At 39.5% G+C, this 21,192-nt stretch overlaps 1 protein-coding gene across 4 annotated transcripts in view; it reads right to left on the reverse strand.

Moving 5' to 3' along the window:
- LOC135106820 (uncharacterized) overlaps nt 1–21,192 on the reverse strand; it is a 109,038-nt gene that overhangs the window by 13,183 nt on the left and 74,663 nt on the right. For all 4 annotated transcript variants that reach the window (XM_064016162.1, XM_064016164.1, XM_064016161.1 and 1 more), the window contains exons 3-11: nt 16,630–16,946; nt 13,100–13,259; nt 12,748–12,848; nt 8,130–8,261; nt 7,045–7,218; nt 6,687–6,821; nt 5,971–6,076; nt 3,828–5,116; nt 2,779–2,929 (exon numbers count right to left, since the gene is read on the reverse strand). In XM_064016162.1, the coding sequence (XP_063872232.1) occupies nt 2,779–2,929; nt 3,828–5,116; nt 5,971–6,076; nt 6,687–6,821; nt 7,045–7,218; nt 8,130–8,261; nt 12,748–12,848; nt 13,100–13,259; nt 16,630–16,946 (2,565 nt within the window). The remainder of the gene's footprint in view (nt 1–2,778; nt 2,930–3,827; nt 5,117–5,970; nt 6,077–6,686; nt 6,822–7,044; nt 7,219–8,129; nt 8,262–12,747; nt 12,849–13,099; nt 13,260–16,629; nt 16,947–21,192) is intronic.

The raw sequence follows: 21,192 nt of genomic DNA on the forward strand, positions 1-21,192 counted from the left end.
ATAATTGCATATATGATATGGGTAAGTTAACAAAGGAAAATCAATAAAATGTGGTAGAGTCCAGCATTTTGTGCCATACTAGCACTTTTGCCACAACTTCCAATCTACATATGTTACAGATGTGCATATACAGTACATACATAAATGAAGCCACACTCTTTTCACATACACCCAATTAAAGTTTATGAGGTTTACAGAAACTTTCTTGGGAGTTGCAAAACCATGCTATGTGTATTTTTAAGCATTATTTACGTAAGAAAATACAGGTTGAATGTTGAAGTAAATATTAACTTTGTTTCTTGTCATTGCCTTCTGGCCACATGCAGTGCAGCTCCTCAGTCACAGCTGGTGAGTGTACATCCTCACTCTTGTGCAAAGTGTATGATGCTGCACATAATTTTATATTTGTACATACCATGGCCTCCAAGGGCTAGACAGCAACCAAGCACATCATGAGGAAGATCAATATCAAGGACAAGCTTGTGGTGTTGGAGGATTATGAAAAAGTCATCTTGCTCCTGGTGAAAAACTACAACCTGAAAACAGGACATATTCCACAATGGTTTGTCTGTCCAGATGAATTAAAGATGAATTCTGGATAAAAGGAGCATGTATGTCTTTACACACACACACACACACACACACACACACACACACACACACACACACACACACACACACACACACACTACATCTTCCTATACTTCCTTCTCTAGGTCTACAAGCACAAATCACATTCCACTGTAAAATAAACAGAGATAGGTAGTCACTTTGTAAAGACATGGCAAGTCCATGAACCAGACAGTGAAGATGGAAATCTCCAAAAAACACCATTTGGTGCAAGTGGGGTCATGTTGGCAAAATGGAAATTTTCACTAAAAAGTTGGGATGATCTCAAAAAAAGGCAACTGCTGTAAATCAGTTTCTCTTGATGTTTTCCACTGTTATCTGGCCCCTCCATTTGTGTGTGTGTGTGTGTGTGTGTGTCAAGGCAGTTTCCAATTTATCTGCTTGAGTCTTGTAGTTTCAGAGTTGTCATGTAATTCCTATGTTTCCATTTATCTTATTAATTCGGCACAAGCATGTGTTCAGAGCAATGAAAGTGTGTATGGAAGATGTGGTACAGGCACCTGCACAGGTGATGTGAATTATGAAGTGGTGGAATGGGTGGAAGGGTACAGTCATATTGTGAGAATGAAGAACAAAAAGTTTGTAATGAAAATATATGAGAGCAAAAATGAGGATCCTAAAGGCAACCTGGGAGGTGAAAAGATACAGTAAAGGAATACATGTATGAAAAATGTGTTAGTAGACACTGAGCACTTGAACAAACAAGAAGGGAATGTTTGGATAAGGAGAGATGGAGACTCTTCTGCCATGGTCACCCTACTGGGTAACATTCCTGGAGGGAAATGTCAGAGGAAGATAGATGGATAGGTTATATAGCTGGGGAGTTACTTAGTCACAATTGAATGTATTAACCTTTAAGAAACACCTTTCCTCCTCAGCATCCAGACCACCGATGTCCATTTCTCTATCACCTTGGTTCAAGACAGATACCAAATTTACACAAGCCAGACAGGTTAGTATAGTTTCTCACACCACCTAGAAATCCACAGAAGTTATTATTTTAAACTCAACTGGAAAGCTCTGGGGAAGCCAAGTCTAAAAGTGGAAGGTAACAGAAAAGACAGTAAATATCATCATGAAATGAAGGAGCTACAATTCTGGGAGAGCATAAGTATGTCAACATTTCTTGTCATCAGGTCAGCTTCCATCATTATTCCTCATCCAAGTAACATGGGCTTCAAGGAAATGGCCAATCTACAGCTCTAATTTTGGTATACAATAGTAATTCAATATACATAAGGTGTACATTACTCAGTGGAAGTATAATATTTTGAGGGTACAACCTTGAATTATTTGTAATAAAAAGTAAATTGTCTTTTAACTTACATCTTCAGCATTCAACAAATAATACTACTTCTACTATTACTACTGCAGATTGACCATCACTAATCCAACATCAATGGGAAATGTAGGGTGCTGGATTAGTGATTTTGCCAGATTACAGAGATTAGGTTAGAATACACTTAATTAATCAACTCATCCTACCTTTAAAAATGCCCCATAAATCAGTACAAGTTGATTAGTAAGTGAGGCTGTACTGATACCACTTTTTTCACTGATGATATTTCATTTCTGACTGATACTGTAAGAAAAAAATTTTTTTTTTTTCTGTTTCTTAATGCCATACACTGCCAAAGGGCCAATGCTGTATAAGTCACACAAGCTTCACACGGACACACTGCTGTTGAATTTTTTCAGAAGTTCGATCTTTTTCTTTTATGAATAATGTATAGTATTTGCACTTGACACAATGAACATTTCCTTTCTTCATTGGAGCCATGGCTGGAACTAAAACTGAGAAAGTTTAATAATAAATTGAGAAAGGCTTCCCTGTGCTTAGAAGTGATGCCAGCTGATCATGCAGCAAGCAGCACCAACAAACAGTAGCAGCGGCAGGTTGGTGTGTCGACCCAGAAAATTCAAAATTATGCTAGCCAAAATTAGTGCCAGATTAGTGATGGAAGCGGATCAGTGATGGTTGATGGTACAATAGCTGGAATTACCACTTCTACTTCTAAAAGCACCAATAATAAAAATAATAATACTGAAATAATAATAATAATAATAATAATAATAATAATAATAATAATAATAATAATAATAATAATAATAATAATAACACAATTATAATAAATGGAAGCAGCATACCTTTTTGATTGGCTTGTGATGGTGCTGACCCTCTACGCAGAGAGAGGTATTGATAATCAGGCCTCTCGGCTCCCCCTCGGAGACCACCCAACAGCTCCTCCGGCCGCAGCAGTGGTGCTGACCCTCGGCGCCCATGAGCATGTAGACTTCCCTATAAAGATTTGATCAAGCTCTTCATGATAGAATAAGATCCCACATACACGTCAAACTATAGTCACCAAGTTAATGTCATTATCTTAGCATCAGTAGGGCATACTAAGTATGTCACATGATTAAAATCTGACTTCTGGATTTTAGATATCAACAAATTTACATTATACATACAATCCTTAATCTAAACCTAGTTTTTACATTTATGTTCTGCATTTTGCACTATAGTTTGCCTTCCCACTCCTTTTCTGCCTCAAATTTGCCTCATACACTATTTCTTGTTTTTCACATCTATTACTTTCCACAAAAACTTTTACTCTTTTGCTTCTTATACATGTATTTCTTTTCTTTGGTTTCTTTTTGTAGGGTTTTACAAGCTCTTTTTCCTATAATTAGATCCTTCTTTCTTTTTCCTGTATTAATTTATGTATCATTTCCTATCTTACTTTCAATCTGAATGTAAAAAGAAGGTCCTAGAAGGCAACTTTCATCAATCAAGATTTGTAAAATCAGGAAGCTTGGCAAGCAAATATAGGGTAGACAAGACTGATCCATGCAAACATGAAGTCTGTCTTTCAAAACTATGATGATAATGACAATTTTTTCTTTGGCAAACACAAGTGCTCCATAACTTCATGTAATATCATGCACATTATTTAAACTCTTAACAGTAATTAATTTCTTATTAAAATTTTTCTTGAACTTGATGTTTCATTAAATTTTTACTTGAGTTTTGTCCCAGTTCTCTAATGAACTCCCTTTCAAGAACTTTTGTTCTTGGAATCCTCTGTTTGCTAGCCTTCACGATTTTTTTTTAATGACAGCCTGTATATTGCACATTTTAATTGTACTTTTCTAAAGCTTAGCATTGGGAAATATGTAAAAAAGGCAATACTAACCTGAGAATGATTGAGCCTGTATATACCTGGTTTCATCAGTTTTTCACGTGGGTCACACGTATTTTCGTCATCACAGTTAAGACTCCGCCAAGCACGTGTTTTCCAGGCATGCATTGGGTGTTGCTGTTCTTGGTATATTGGTGTTTCTCTTGGCACTAGATTCTCTTTATCTAACTCACTATTAGTTCGGTCCACACAAGGAAATTTATTGCCTTCATGCAACAAGCGATCCAATGATTCTCGCTTACTATTAATACTTGTACTGTCTAAAGAAGCACGCCGCACTAAGCCCCTTCCAATGAAAGGTCTGTAGGGATAATTATCCAAAATGTCAGAGTGAAGGAATGTTGCAGCACCTTGATGATTGGAAACATTTTTCCTATTGTGAACACCAATGTCTTGAGATGACGTCAATTTATCACTACTCGGTGGATGGTGCACTTGTTCCGTTGGGTCAACAGTGTCAACACTAGTTTCACGTCGATCACAACCTCCAGTTCCACTACAACCACTACCATTATTTCCACCAGAAGAAACAGAGCCACCACTACATACTGCCCCCAGTCTTTTTGTATTATCACTATCCTGTGGAGAATTTTCCTGAGTTGCTTGTTCAGATGGAACATCTTCACTTGGTGTGGGTGACAAAGGTTGCAGCAAGTGTGAGGCTCTAGTCCTTGTCTGCTTGAGCCAAAGGGGAGGGAGGGACTTTCGTCGAACGAATCGAGTGGCTAAACGTGGCACTCCAATGCCCACACCACCCATGGCAGTGACAGAAGGCTCAGGCAGAAGGGCATCAGGAGTCAATGTAGAGTTAACTTCAGCTGACTGAGAAGAAAGAGATGTTAAAGACATTCCTGCCATCGTCACAGTCTCTATCACAACATGGTCATTTCCATTTTCAGGCAGACTCTCCCTCCTTATGATTGTGCGTGGAAGAAACCGTGGCATATTAAGAGGAACCGAATGTCTCCTGCCAAGCTGAAGTGACCGAGACACATTTTCTAGAGAGCCAAGCACAGACTGATGACTGTCTCCACTACTGCTGGGTGATGTTCCACCATCAGCCTCATCAAGATCTTCTTGAGTACTATCCACTGGGTTCTCAGAAGACTCTGAAGGAACAACAGGTGAGAGAGAGGTGCCTTCCTCGGGAATCTTTTTAGGCAACTTCTCTTCCCATTTCTTCAAATTTTCATTCAAGTTGGCAACCATGGCATTTGACAAAGTTGTTTTCAGCCACCGGTCCCAAACATCAAAAAGTGGAGCTACCACATAATTGATGAAATCTGAAAAAGAACAATAGTTATACAGTAATGCATCAAAAGTAACACAAATCTCAATTATATATGGTGATTAAATTCATTCATTGTCAAAATTTTTGTCACATCTACCCCATCTGAATATCCTAAGACATGCTTGCTTTGCTTAATAGATTTTCCAGTAATTTCATAAATCATGAAATTTGTAATATCAGTTACAAAATAAAAGTTGCTTCTCTTGCTTCTTATGTAAAAGTATAAACAAGTTAGTGACACCTTAAAATCCAAATAAATGAACAAGTGAACAAGTAGAAAGATATTCATTGACATATTTTTCTCCTCTGTTACACTGGGACTATAACAACACTAACATGCACATTGGGTGATGCCAATACCATTCATTAATGAGCTCAACGATACTCCATTACTTCAAAATGGTTCACATTACACTGATACCATTGATTGCTGATGCTACTGTCAATCCATCTATATAAGAGGCTGACATCCCTGTGAAGGAAGGTAGCTAAGACAGTTCTCTCTCTCTCTCTCTCTCTCTCTCTCTCTCTCATACACACACAAACACAAACAAAGTTCTTATTTAAATTTGTTCAAAACAGTTCTATCTATATGAACTTCCCCCCATCAGAAGGAGCCAATCTATTCATATCAAAGTAAGTGGCAAGCTGGCAGTTATTAGTTCTTATAAATTTGTGAATTCATAAATGAAGTGTTACATATACACGAAGCATACAATATCACAATAAGAGCAACTAAATAGCAATAAAAACTGTAATATCAAAACAGTGAAGTACATACATAAACAGATTACAAATTATTAATAGTGCTATTCATCTATGCAAGACATGAAAAATGAGAGGAACCTGTTTGAATCTTGGCCACAGACATCTTCTTGCTATCGCACAGCAGGGTTACAGGGAGGTTCAGCTGTCGTTCGTAGTCTCCTTGACGATAAAACTCATCACATATCTACAAAAAAATATAAACTTTGTTAAAGCACATGTAATTCCTCAATCTAATTTGATATATTCATTATAGCACCAGCACAGTATGGGACATGCCAATCATGGGATGTTTGCTGCAGCAGTCATAATACAGTAAACCCTCTCTAATTTGAAGCTGTGTAATAAGAACTTCAGATAATTTGAAGCATTTCAGGCTGGTTTGAAATTTTCAAAACTTTCCATGATCTGAACTGGTTTGTGTTGTGTGGGCCTCACTCTACTGTTTTCTATTCAAATGAGAAAATTAGTTCCATCTCTCCCATTTGTTGGAGTTTGGTAGGTGAATCTACTGGACAGAGGCACCAGTGATGTGTTACCTCAACATCACTCAGCCTTCCTTAGAAAATATCTATATTTCTGCAATTAGCTCACAAGATAAGAAAATTTTGTTTGAATCACTGGATTAAACAGTCAATTTACATCTACAGCACCATTTTCAAAACTTGATAGGACAAAAAGTAAGTAATTACAAGAAGTAAAGGTCACTCAAAATTAAACATAAGTGCCTTTTGAAAGTTTGTAGGGCCAGAGCATATATAAACAAACTAGTCAGGGTTGCTGAGACCAGTGCCCACCTTGTATGACCACTGCTGTGACACCTCCCACGGCCGACATGGATTGCAAATATCAGCACACTTCAAGGCAATTTGGAGAGAGAAGTGACGATGCTCAGGATCCTCCATGTCAAAGGTTCCACTGTCCAGGTATTGCTGCATAATAAATCAGACAATAAGCTTAAATCTGAAGGAAAATTCTGAAACTCCACAAAATATTTGATAAATTTAAGAACACTAAGTTATGCTCCTCTTCACCAAATGCATCTGTATATGATTATATGCTTATCGTGTTAAAACTTAAGATGGAAACTTTATTATATCATCACTATTCCTTTATGATCAATGTTAAGTTAAACAAAGATCTTCCAAAACTTACTTTAAACTTTATAAGAAACTCCTGCTGGCGTGTGATGTCAGTGGCTAAAATGAGTGACCTCAGCATGTCCTGGAGGGAAGTCACATCATCTGCTGCCCATGAATCCAGAAGACCAGACTCCCACAGACACCCCATGGCACATCTCCAGTGATGGTTCTCAAGTACACTGAAATTCTAAGAAGTTATGGAATGAGATTATTATTTTGCAGTGCCAAGAAAAGACAAATGAATGAATGAATGAATGAATGAATGAGCAAATGGATAAATTATCAACAGTAAGAGTGAAAACTGCTAAAATTGTACCAAATAACCTGATAAGTGATGACTTACATATAGTAATGATAATTCTTTTGTTTGCCAATTTGATGATATACAATAAACTTTAATATTATATATTTTATAGGTAGTTTTCAATTTACCTAACCTTTAAATTAGATTATTGGCACTCATACAGTAATTGACTCCATTTGCATAAGTAATAGGATAAGGCGACTCCTTCAACTAACACTATGCAGTTATAGTTGCCTTGGTGGCAAACATTATAGTTGGCAATGCCTAACAAAGGATGAGAAATGAGGTTATTTATCCCAACTCCAAAAGAATACCATTTCCTTATTATATAATTCTCTATCAAGAGGCATTAAGCAAACTCCTGAACTGTAACACACCATTCTGAGGAAAGGAAGGAGAAAAGGAGCATTATGTGATCTTTGAAGGAAGGCATGAAACACAAGTGAGAGGGTTATGTTTAAAAATCTATGAATGTGTACTTTCTGCATGAGTCTTCAGAGAAAGATGGGTGTATCACATTGATTAATGGCAAAAATAAAATGTCGTCTTGATCAGGGGGACATCTAAAAAAAATGTGGCTACTGACATATGAACAGCATTAAGACTTAAATAGCTTGTTGGTAAATTAATATTGTGGATGTGAGAAGCTTGTACAAAGGGACTTGCACTTGCTAGAAGTGATAGCAATGGGATTAATGTTCAAGCTACTTTCAGTATAGCTTAGTTTCTCATTAAATGACAAGCATACAGGTCCTCTAATTAAGCAAAATAAAATTCCCATCTCCATTAAGTACTTTGTATAATGCTGCCAGATGGTTGTCCGTGGCAATGAGGAATGGCTGGTTGACCCCCGGGTGGTCGAGGTCATGGCAGACAGCAGCAACAAGAGCAGCCAACTTCTCCAGTGGTGTCAGGTGTTGGTAGATCTGAAAACAGTGTTATGAAGAGGAAAATGATATGTAGTCATGTATTCAGACAAGACTCCAAAAAATAACAAGCATCATGAGACATCTTACTGTTAGATCTGTGAATACAGGAATAGAAAAATGAAAATAAGCTCAGGTTTTTACTCACTAGAAAATTTTAGTTGTTATTTATTCATCATTTTCATGGCTAGTCTTCAACATATGGTGTTCTACCAATGAAACCTTTTATTCTTTTACACATCATCCAAATTTCCTTAAGTGTCTTCATATACACATTCCTTTACTTTCCTCTAATATCTTTTATCCTCCTTTTTTAGTTTAAGCTCCATGACATCTGTCTCCAATAAACAGACCTGCCTCTTTAGTTCCCTTAAAAACTATAACAATCCTTTTTATTCATGATGCTGAAGAAAAGCAATTCAATGCATGAATACAGATGCAATACAAGTTGACCATCACTAATCCAACACTAATTTTGGCTAGCATAATTTAAAATCAGCTGGCATCACTTCCAAACATAGGGAAGCCATTCCCTGCTCATTTCTAGTTCTAGCCAAGTCTCCAGTTAATAAAGGAAATGCTTCTCAATGTGTAAAGCACAAACACTGTACATTATCAATAAAAGATAAGGCTGAACTAATGAAAACTTGACAGTGGTGTGGCTATTTGAAGCTTGTATGAATTATAGAGCATTTGCTCTTTGACAGCTTATGACATAAAGAAACTGAAAGATATACTGCTCAGTTTCTTTGCTAACAGTATCGGCAGTATGGATACTATCAGTATTGGCCAAAAATGAAGTATCAGTATTGGTATCAGTGGAAAAAGTGTTATCAGTACAGCCCCACTTATTAATCAACTAAGTATTACTGATTTATGGGGCATTCTAAAGGTAGGATGAGATGGTGGTTAGCTGTTGGGTCAAGTGTATTCTAACCTAACCTCTCTGTAATCCAGCACCATACAGGTTTCAGTAATGTTGAATTTTTTTATTTTATTTATTTTTTTTATGTAGGAGGGACACTGGCCAAGGTCAACAAAAATCCAATAAAAAAAAAATGCCCACTGAAATGCCAGTCCTATAAAAGGGTCAAAGCAGTAGTCAAAAATTAATGGATAAGTGTCTTGAAACCTCCCTCTTGAAGGAATTCAAGTCATATTAAGGTGGAAATACAGAAGCAGGCAGGGAGTTCCAGAGTTTACCAGAGAAAGGGATGAATCCTTGAGAATACTGGTTAACTCTTGCAATAAAGAGGTGGACAGAATAGGGGTGAGAGAAAGAAGAAAGTCTTGTGCAGTGAGGCTGTGGGAGGAGGGGAGGCATGCAGTTAGCAAGATCAGAAGAGTAGTTAGCATGAAAATAGTGGTAGAAGACAGCTAGAGATGCAACACTGTGGTGGTGAGAGAGAGGCTGAAGACAGTCTGAGGAGAGGAGTTGATGAAACGAAAAGCTTTTGATTCCACCCTGTCTAGAAAAGCAGTATGAGTGGAATCCCCCCAGACATGTGAAGCATAGTCCATACATGAACAGATAAGGTCCTTGTACAGAGTTAGCAGCTGGGGGGGTGAGAAAAACTGGTGGAGACGTCTCAAAATGCCTAACTTCATAGAAGCTGTTTTAGTTAGAGATGAGATGTGAAGTTTCCAGTTCAGATTATAAGAAAAGGACAGACCGAGGATGTTCAGTGTAGAAAAGGGGGACAGCTGAGTGTCATTGAAGAAGAGGGGATAGTTGTCTGGAAGGTTGTGTCGAGTTGATAGATGGAGGAATTGAGTTTTTGAGGCATTGAACAATACCAAGTTTGCTATGCCCCAATCAGAAATTTTAGAAAGATCAGAAGTCAAGCGTTCTGTGGCTTCCCTGCGTGATATGTTTACCTCCCGAAGGGTTGGACATCTATGAAAAGATGTGGAAAAGTGCAGGGTGGTATCATCAGCATAGGAGTGGATAGGACAAGAAGTTTGGTTTAGAAGATCATTAATGAATAATAAGAAGAGAGTGGGTGACAGGACAGAACCCTGAGGAACACCACTGTTAACAGATTTAGGAGAAGAACAGTGACCATCTACCACAGCAACAATAGAACAGTCAGAAAGGAAACTTTAGATGAAGTTACAGAGAGAAGGATAGAAGCTGTAGGAGGGTAGTTTGGAAATCAAAGCTTTGTGCCAGACTCTATCAAAAGCTTTTGATATGTTCAAGGCAACAGCAAAAGTTTCACCAGAATCTCTAAAAGAGGATGACCAAGACTCAGTAAGGAAAGCCAGAAGATCACCAGTAGAGCGGCCTTAACGGAACAAATACTGGCGATCAGATAGAAGGTTGTGAAGTGATAGATGTTTAAGAATCTTCCTGTTGAGGATAGATTTAAAAACTTTAGATAGGCAGGAAATTAAAGCAATAGGATGGTAGTTTGAGGGATTAGAACGGTCACCCTTTTTAGGAACAGGTTGAATGTAGGCAAACTTCCAGCAAGAAGGAAAGGTAGATGTTGACAAACAGCTGAAAGAGTTTGACTAGGCAAGGTGCAAGCACGGAGGCACAGTTTCAGAGAACAATAGGAGGGACCCCATCAGGTCCATAAGCCTTCCGAGGGTTTAGGCCAGCAAGGGCATGGAAAACATCATTGTGAAGAATTTTAATAGGTAGCATGAAGTAGTCAGAGGGTGGAGGTGAGGGAGGAACAAGCCCAAGAAGCCCAGAGTCTTCCAAGGTAGAGTTTTTAGCAAAGGTTTGAGCGAAGAGTTCAGTTTTAGAAATAGATGTGATAGCAGTGGTGCCATCTGGTTAAAATAAAGGAGGGAAGGAAGAAGAAGCAAAGTTATTGGAGATATTTTTGGCTAGATGCCAGAAGTCACGAGGGGAGTTAGATCTTGAAAGGTTTTGACACTTTCTGTTAATGAAGGAGTTTTTGTCTAGTTGGAGAACAGACTTGGCTTGGTTCTAGGCAGAAATATAAAGTGCATGAGATTCTGGTGATGGAAGGCTTAATTACCTTTTGTGGGCCACCTCTCTATCATGTATAGCACAAGAACAAGCTGTGTTAAACCAAAGTTTGGAAGGTTTAGGTCGAGAAAAAGAGTGGGGAATGTATACCTCCATGCCAGACACTATCACCTCTGTTATGCGCTCAGCACACAAAGATGGGTCTCTGACATGGAAGCAGTAGTCATTCCAAGGAAAATCAGCAAAATACCTCCTCAGGTCCCCCCAACTAGCAGAGGCAAAACGCCAGAGGCACCTTTGGTTAGGGGGATCCTGAGGAGGGATTGGAGCGATAGCACAAGATACAGATATGAGATTGTGATCGGAGGAGCCCAATGGAGAAGAAAGGGTGACAGTATAAGCAGAAGGATTAGTGGTCAGGAAAAGGTCAAGAATGTTGGGCGTATCTCCAAGACGGTCAGGAATACGAGTAGGATGTTACACCAATTGCTCTAGGTCGTGGAGGATAGCAAAGTTGAAGGCTAGTTCACCAGGATGGTCAGTGAAGGGAGAGGAAAGCCAAAGCTGGTGGTGAACATTGAAGTCTCCAAGAATGGAGATCTCTGCAAAAGGGAAGAGGGTCAGAATGTGCTCCACTTTGGAAGTTAAGTAGTTAAAGAATTTCTTATAGTCAGAGGAGTTAGGTGAGAGGTATAGAGCACAGATAAATTTAGTTTGAGAGTGACTCTGTAGTTGTAGCCAGATGGTGGAAAACTCGGAAGATTCAAGAGCGTGGGCACGAGAGCAGGTTAAGTCATTGCGCACATAAACGCAACATCCAGCTTTGGATAAAAAATGAGGATAGAGAAAATAGGAGGGAACATAAAAGGGGCTACTGTCAGTTGCCTCAGACACCTGAGTTTCAGTGAGGAAAAGAAGATGAGGTTTAGAAGAGGAGAGGTGGTGTTCTACAGATTGAAAATTATATCTTAGACTGTGAAAGTTGCAGAAATTAATGAAGAAAAAGTTGAGGGAGGGGTCAAGACACTTAGGTAGTCAACAGAAAAGCAGTCCGACCTGGGGAAATTTATGGTCCCCTCCCCAGATGGGGGACTCCGAGGTAGTAGGAGTTGCCATGATAATTTTGAAATTTTTGAGTGAAGGGTGTGTGCGTTATCAGGTGCTTGTAGTTTTGTGTGGAGGAAAAGAGTTGTCTTTAGAGGGCAGACTGTGACTGCCCCCTTGTGTTGTGAGACACAAAGGGAAACATTCAGTGAGGTCAAAGCTGGGTTTAATGATAAGTTCACAGCACCCCCTGAACAGTGCTTTAGACCTCACTGGGAGTAATTATCGTTTTGGCAGGTGTCTACTGCCTCCTCCTGAAGTGAATTAGTGATGGGTGACCTATAGTTATACTGTCTGACAGCACAACTGGAGTAAATAATGCAAAGAAGTTAGGACTATCAAACTATAGAATTGTGTGAAGTTAAAACTACGTTTCAAGCAAAAAGACATGATGTGGAAGAATCTGAGCAATAAATGTAAAAACAATCAACACACCTTTCTTTCCTGCAAGTAACAATGCATTGCCTGGGTGACGTCTGCTGCATGAATAGCATTGTGGTAAGGGTTTGAGGCATGGTACCCATCTTCAATCAAACCTGTTGGAAGAAAACCTCACTTTATTTTGAATACAATAATAAGTTTGCTCTGTCCCAGTCAGAGATTTGAGAGAGATCAGATGTCAGACCCTTTAACAACACTGTTCTTAATACTACCATGCACACAAGTCTTACAAAATAAAGATAAAATTCAAGGATAATGAGTTTTGCCCTACATTTGAAGTTACCTAGTAGCTATTCCTTACTGCAAAGACAACATGTATATTCTAAGAGTTGCTGTAGTGACTTACTAAAGCATTTCCAGACTGTCACAGTGTCAAACTTGAAATGGTGTATCAGTCCATACTTATGCAGGAGGTAGACACAAAGAACGGACACAGGCCTGCCCCCACACACACTGTTCAGGGTGAAGGCATTGAAGCACCACACTCCCACTTGAGACAATATGTTCTGCAAAAAGGAAACACACTATTTAGCAAATCACATGAAATAAAACATGAATAAAATGAAAGTGATCCTGACAAGAAGACTGAACTGAACACTAACTCTGGAGGACTCATTCATGGGATTTATAGATTAGTAGTTTTTCATAATTGTGTTATGCAGATTCACATAGATTTCCCTCACAAATGACTGATGTATCATGTTAAATACACTATCATATATTTACTTTATGACTTTAAAACATAATAACACACACACACACACACACACACACACACACATTTTTGAGTACTGCTTTGCAACCTATTCAGGGACAGGCATCTCAGTGGGCCTTTTTCTTTTTAATGGATTTTGTTGCCCTTGACTAGTGTCCTTCCTAAAACACACACACACACACACACACACACGGGGGTTTAATTTTTCCCATACTCCTGTGACTGCTCCCGTGAAAGTGAAAGGCAGCCGGTCTATCCTCGGAACAGTTCCCAGGAGATATAGATGTAGTCATTCACATTTTTGGGGGATTGTCTTTTTTTTTGGGGGGGGGGGTTAATTCTGGCTTTGCTTCACGTCTGAGTCTGGAAACACACGGGAGTTTAACTGAATATTGATGTAGAGGCAGGGAGGGAGGCAGGAAAAAATGTCTGTCTCGACCCTTATTTTTACATACGACAATTGACAATTCATTTGAAACTCGTGAGAAAAAAAGATGCCCAGACTGGACTGCACTATATATCCTGACCTGCCATGTACTTCATCTAACACACTGAACATTGACGTAAAGAGACTGGAATGGAGGGACGTTCCGGGTCTCGGTACCTTGATGACGTCACTGATGACGTCACGCTTTAAAAAATGCGTACGTTAATCCATTTTGAGACCGACCCCTCGAAAAAACGGAGCTAGACTGGAATACCTTATATATTCTGACTTGATAAATACTTTAATAAATATCTGGAATATAAAAAGATTTCCTGTCTGAATAATAATAAAGAAAAATTCAAGAAACTATCTGTAAATTTTACGAACGGGTCCACAAAAAAAAAAAAAAAATTGTAATATTGAGATTGAAAACACAGCCAGATTAGATTATATTATTTTGCATTCTGAATGCAAAAAGTCTATAGTTTCTGGATAAAGAAAGCATTATTACTTACGATACATTTCTTATATTCTTTAAGTCTTAAAACAAACCAAAAAAAAAAAAAAAAAAAATCCTAGGCGTGCCAATAAGAAAATAGAAAATCTATAAAATGACGAAAATGTTATTTTAATGAGAAACAAAAACAAAGCTAGCCAAGATCTTAAGTATTATAACTTGTTTTATTTTCCTATCAATAAATTACATATCAAAACAATGCAAACTCCACTAATAAAAAAAAATCGTGATATAGAGCCGAAGTATTTTTATTTCACCAACCTCCTCTCGCCTTCCCCTCCCACTCCTCTCCCCTCCACGTCCACCTCCTCCACCTACCCCTACACAGCAAACCCTTAAATCACCTGAAAACACCTGCAAAACCCTCGAAATTACGATAAATATGTGACGGGAAATTGTTACCTTAGCCGTGGCGGGACGGGGCGGGGGTCGGATGGGCTTGGCGGGACTCGGAGGGGCTGGGCAGGTCGGGGAACCAAGGATACCGTGGTGTGGTGTGATAAGGCATGATGGTGTTGTCGTGTGGTGTGGTATGGTGTGGTGTTAACACAAGCTTAACTGCCGTGTGTTTGTGTACCTTTGGGGCCGATCAGAGGCGAGTCACAAAACTGTATAATTGTTGTTTAATCCTTAAAATGCCACTTGGTGTGTGTGTGTGTGTGTGAGTGATTCACCTACGCTCGTCTGCTGGTCACCCAGCCAGCCGTTCCCCTACGGAAAGAGCTCAGAGCTAGGTGAACAGAGGCTACACATTAAGAGGCTCGCCCATTTGCCTCGCCGCGCCCGGGATTCGAACCCGGGCCTTCTTGGTTGTGAGCCGAGCGTGGTAACCACTACACTACGCGGTGTGTGTGTGTGTGTGTGTGTGTGTTACGGACCATATGAATATATTCTTATAGGACTAGGAAGCAGAATAATGATATACTAATGTGCATGAGAGATATAAGAATAATATAAACAAAAACATTCCTCGCTACAATAATTAAGCTCTCTGCTGGAAGATGGTACGCGTCATAAAAGATGGAGAGAGAGAGAGAGAGAGAGAGAGAGAGAGAGAGAGAGAGAGAGAGAGAGAGAGAGAGAGAGAGAGAGAGAGAGAGAACTAACAATGACAAAGCTTCTGTTACGTGCAAGGCAACAGGACATGGAGTCTGGAGTGCTCATTGTGATAAAATAGAGTCAGATATTTCATTACAAGGCGTTTGGTCGAAAAAAGTTGTCTCTATTATTAGTTATACGTATTAAAAAATAATAATAATGTACGCCAACAATGAATGAAACAAAAAAAAAAAAAATCGATTTTTGGAAACTCACACCACTGACAATAACATTAGTTTCTTTTTCATATCAAATATTAAAGTTCACATAAAAATAACAAGGAGAAATCAGCGTTTTTTTTTTTATTTACTATTATTATTTATTTATTTTATTTTATTTTTTTTTTGACGGAGAGGGACCGCTTTAACAGTGTCTAGTTCATTTTGTCCTTCACTGGAAATTACGCTAGTTATTTTCTGACTCTAAACACGATTGGGGACTCGACGCCGATGTGTATTCATACGCAAACTCAACATATTATAATTACCTGATACTTGCAAGATAACGTGTGTAATGTAGTCAAGTATGTTACATCCGGGAATAAATCTTGTGTTCTGACCGCCGCTGAAACCCTCCTTGGCATTAGGGTGTGTTTGGAGGCAAGATAGAGGCAGAATGAGGAGGATTAGCGGTACTTTGCGCCACCACCGAGACCAGCACAGACACTACCTCCGTTTTTATTTACTTATTAGTTATTTCTGAAGCCTCAAGTTAAATAAAAAAAAAAAAATAAATAAATAAATAATAAAATAAAAAAAAATTGAATGGGAATTGTTTCTCAGAGTGGTAGATGAATGGAATGGACTCACTTATCAGGCTGTTACTGCTGAGTCATTAGGGGGCTTTAAAAGGAGATTAGACAAATTTATGGATGGGAATGATAGATGGAAACAGGTAGTAATGTTTCATATAGGGATTACCACGTGTAAGCTTGACGGCTTCTTGCAGCTTCCCGTATTAATATTTATTATTGTTTTTTGTTTGTTCTAATGCCCTACAGCGTAAGAGGAGACAAGCCCGAACTGTTTTTGCGCGGGTGGGAATACGGAAACAATTTGGCCGTGTCTCCTTTCACGCTACAAGTGCCTAGCCTGGCGGGATGGTGAGCCGCTAACCTACCTGCGTGAGGCCGTTGTATAGGTCGTCGAGGAGCACCTGATGCTTTTTCTCAAGATGGCGCGTGGGGTTCTTCCGGCGACGGCGGCGGTGAAGGGTCATGAACCTGAAGTAAGGACAACGCCCGACGCCTCCCGGTAACCGCTGCTCTGTCTCGCCCACGTTCATCTCCCCGAGGCTGTAGTTCATGATCAGCGTGGTCGTTGGTTTGGAGTCTGTCTTGGAGGCGTCCTCGGAGGTGTCACAGGCATCAGTCGATCGTGAGGGGCCGACGCTTGCCGTGAGGGACGTCTCCACGGTGGTGCTGCCTTTCACATCACCTGCAAACACCATAGCTTAGCAACACCGTGGTGGACGCCCTGTAAATGCCTATGCTGCAGGACTAGCTTGAACATTTTCATCAGTTAAGACACGAAATCAATGGTTAATTGAGAGAGAGAGAAAGAGAGAGAGAGAGAGAGAGAGAGAGAGAGAGAGAGAGAGAGAGAGAGAGAGAGAGAGAGAGAGAGAGAGAGAGAGAGAGAGAGAGAGAGAGAGAGAGAGAGAGGGAGAATTAATAATTTTCTATGCTAATATATATATATATATATATATATATATATATATATATATATATATATATATATATATATATATATATATATATATATATATATATATATATATATATATATATATATATATATATATATATATATATATATATATATATATATATATATATATATATATATATATATATATATATATATATATATATATATATATATATATATATATATATATATATATATATATATATATATATATATATATATATATATATACGCGATGCTGCTCGGTTGTTTTCAGTGACCTGTGGATGTGAAACCCGCGCACCACGCTTTGAGTTTCTTGTTAAGAAGATTTTTACTTTTTGATGATTCAACATCGATGGTATCAGCCTATTTTTCATAAAATCAACATCGATTTTGGTGATATTGCAGATAACGCCGCTTTTTTTTTTTTTTTCAAAGGCAAAGTATGTGAACTCTGAGGTTAAATATCTATTTGCAGACTGGTTTATGAACACACACACACACACACACACACACACACACACACACACACACACAACAGAGTTGTGTCTCATGTACAACTGTTTGTGTGTGAGTTCAAATACAAATACTGCATTAGGAAAAGACAAGTCCAGGTACAAATTTCCATAGTTAGCCTTCGTCCGCATACAAATATTGCTGTACTGTGCTTCAATCCACGTACAAGTCACTAGTTTCGATATAATTCTAAAATAGTAAAATCCATGTTATAAAGATTTCTAAGTACCATATTACATCTTATCTATTGTAATATTTGAAGGTAATACATGAAGTATCAGTACTCAAGCTCTCCACAACAATGGTTCATTTAATAGAAATTTATATACTTATATACTGTGAAGCACGTAGGATACTGTGTTGTTGAACAATGTCTGCTACGCAAGGCAGTGGAATGTGTCTATCTCAACCGACAGGATGCGATAAAACGACAAATCTATACAACATCCTGTCACTGACAGTAGACACCTGCCGAAACGATAATTACTTCCAGTGAGGTCTAAAGCACTGTTCAGGGGGTGCTGTGAACTTATCATTAAACCCAGCTGTGACTCACTGAACGTTTCCCTTTGTGTCTCACAACACAAGGGGGCAGTCACATCCTGCCCTCTAAAGAGAACTCTCTTCCTCCACACAAAACTACAAGCACCTAATAACACACACACCCTTCACTCAAAAATTTTAAAATCATCATGGCGACTCCTACACCAGCCCCGGGGTCCCCATCTGGGGAGGGGACCATAAATGTCCCCAGGTCGGACTGTCTTTCTGTCGACGACCCTAAGTATCTTGACACCCGCCTCAACTTTTTCTTCATTAACTTCTGCAACATTCGCGGTCTAAGATCTAATTTTCAATCTGTAGAACACCACCTCTCCTCTTCTAAACCTCATCTTCTTTTCCTCACTGAAACTCAGGTGTCTGAGGCAACTGACAGTAGCCCCTTTTCTGTTCCCTCCTACTTTCTGTATCCTCATTTTCGATCCAAAGCTGGATGCTGCGTTTATGTGCGCAATGACTTAACCTGCTCTCGTGCCCACGCTCTTGAATCTTCCGAGTTTTCCACCATCTGACTACGACTACAGAGTCACTCTCATATTAAATTTATCTGTGCTGTATACCTCTCACCTAACTCCTCTGATTATAAGAAATTCTTTGACTACACATTCTGACCCTCTTCCCTTTTGCAGAGATCTCCATTCTTGGAGACTTCAATGTTCACCACCAGCTTTGGCTTTCCTCTCCCTTCACTGACCATCCTGGTGAACTAGCCTACAACTTTGCTATCCTCCATGACCTACAGCAATTGGTGCAACACTCTACTCGTATTCCTGACCGTCTTGGAGATACGGCCAACATTCTTGACCTTTTCCTGACCTCTAATCCTTCTGCTTATGCTGTCACCCTTTCTTCTCCGTTGGGCTCCTTCGATCACAATCTCATATCTTTATCTTGTCCTATCACTCCAATCCCTCCCCAGGATCCCCCTAAGCAAAGGTGCCTCTGGCGTTTTGCCTCTGCTAGTTGGGGGGACCTGAGGAGGTATTTTGCTGATTTTCCTTGGAATGACTACTGCTTCCGTGTCAGAGACCCGTCTTTGTGTGCTGAGCGCATAACAGAGGTGATAGTGTCTGGCATGGAAGCGTACATTCCTCACTCTTTTTCTCTTCCTAAACCTTCTAAACCTTGGTTTAACACAACTTGTTCTCGTGCTATACATAATAGAGAGGTGGCCCACAAAAGGTACTTAAGCCTTCCATCACCAGAATCTCATGCACTTTATATATCTGCCCGGAACCATGCCAAGTCTGTTCTCCAACTAGCCAAAAACTCCTTCATTAACAGAAAATGTCAAAACCTTTCAAGATCTAACTCCCCTCGTGATTTCTGGCATCTAGCCAAAAATATCTCCAATAACTTTGCTTCTTCTTTTTTCCCTCCTCTATTTCAACCAGATGGCACCACTGCTATCACATCTATTTCTAAAGCTGAATTCTTCGCTCAAACCTTTGCTAAAAACTCTATCTTGGATGATTCTGGGCTTGTTCCTCCCTCTCCTCCACCGTCTGACTACTTCATGCCACGTATTAAAATTCTTCGCAATGATGTTTTCTTGCCCTCGCTGGCCTAAACCCTCGGAAGGCTTATGGTCCTGATGGGGTCCCTCCTTTTGTTCTCCGAAACTGTGTCTCCGTGCTTGCACCTTGCCTAGTCAAACTCTTTCAGCTCTGTCTGTCAATATCTACCTTTCCTTCTTGCTGGAAGTTTGCCTACATTCAACCTGTTCTTAAAAAGGTTGACCGTTCTAATTCCTGAAACTACCGTCCTATTGCTTTAATTTCCTGCCTATCTAAAGTTTTTGAGTCTATCCTCAACAGGAAGATTCTTAAACATCTATTACTTCACGACCTTCTATCTGATCGCCAGTATGGGTTCTGTCAAGGCCGCTCTACTGGTGATCTTCTGGCTTTCCTTACTGAGTCTTGGTCATCCTCTTTTAGAGATTTTGGTGAAACCTTTGCTGTTGCCTTGGACATATCAAAAGCTTTTGATAGAGTCTGGCACAAAGCTTTGATTTCCAAACTACCCTCCTACGGTTTCTATCCTTCTCTCTGTAACTTCATCTCAAGTTTCCTTTCTGACCGTTCTATTGCTGCTGTGGTAGACAGTCACTGTTCTTCTCCTAAATCTATTAACAGTGGTGTTCCTCAGGGTTCTGTCCTGTCACCCACTCTCTTCTTATTATTCATTAATGATCTTCTAAACCAAACTTCTTGTCCTATCCACTCCTACGCTGATGATACCACCCTGCACTTTTCCACGTCTTTTCATAGACGTCCAACCCTTCAGGAGGTAAACATATCACGCAGGGAAGCCACAGAACGCTTGACTTCTGATCTTTCTAAAATTTCTGATTGGGGCATAGCAAACTTGTTATTGTTCAATGCCTCAAAAACTCAATTCCTCCATCTATCAACTCGACACAACCTTCCAGACAACTATCCCCTCTTCTTCAATGACACTCAACTGTCCCCCTCTTCTACACTGAACATCCTCGGTCTGTCCTTTACTTATAATCTGAACTGGAAACTTCACATCTCATCTCTAGCTAAAACAGCTTCTATGAAGTTAGGTGTTCTGAGACGTCTCCGCCAGTTTTTCTCACCCCCCCAGCTGCTAACTCTGTACAAGAGCCTTATCCATCCATGTATGGAGTATGCTTCACATGTCTGGGGAGGTTCCACTCATACTGCTCTTCTAGACAGGGTGGAATCAAAAGCTTTTCGTCTCATCAACTCCTCTCCTCTAACTGACTGTCTTCAGCCTCTCTCTCACCGCCGCAATGTTGCATATCTAGCTGTCTTCTACCGCTATTTTCATGCTAACTGTTCTTCTGATCTTGCTAACTGCATGCCTCCCCTCCTCCCACGGCCTCGCTGCACAAGACTTTCTTCTTTCTCTCACCCCTATT

This window comes from Scylla paramamosain, chromosome 14 (genome assembly GCF_035594125.1).
Source record: "Scylla paramamosain isolate STU-SP2022 chromosome 14, ASM3559412v1, whole genome shotgun sequence".
In the NCBI taxonomy this organism is placed as follows: domain Eukaryota; kingdom Metazoa; phylum Arthropoda; class Malacostraca; order Decapoda; family Portunidae; genus Scylla; species Scylla paramamosain.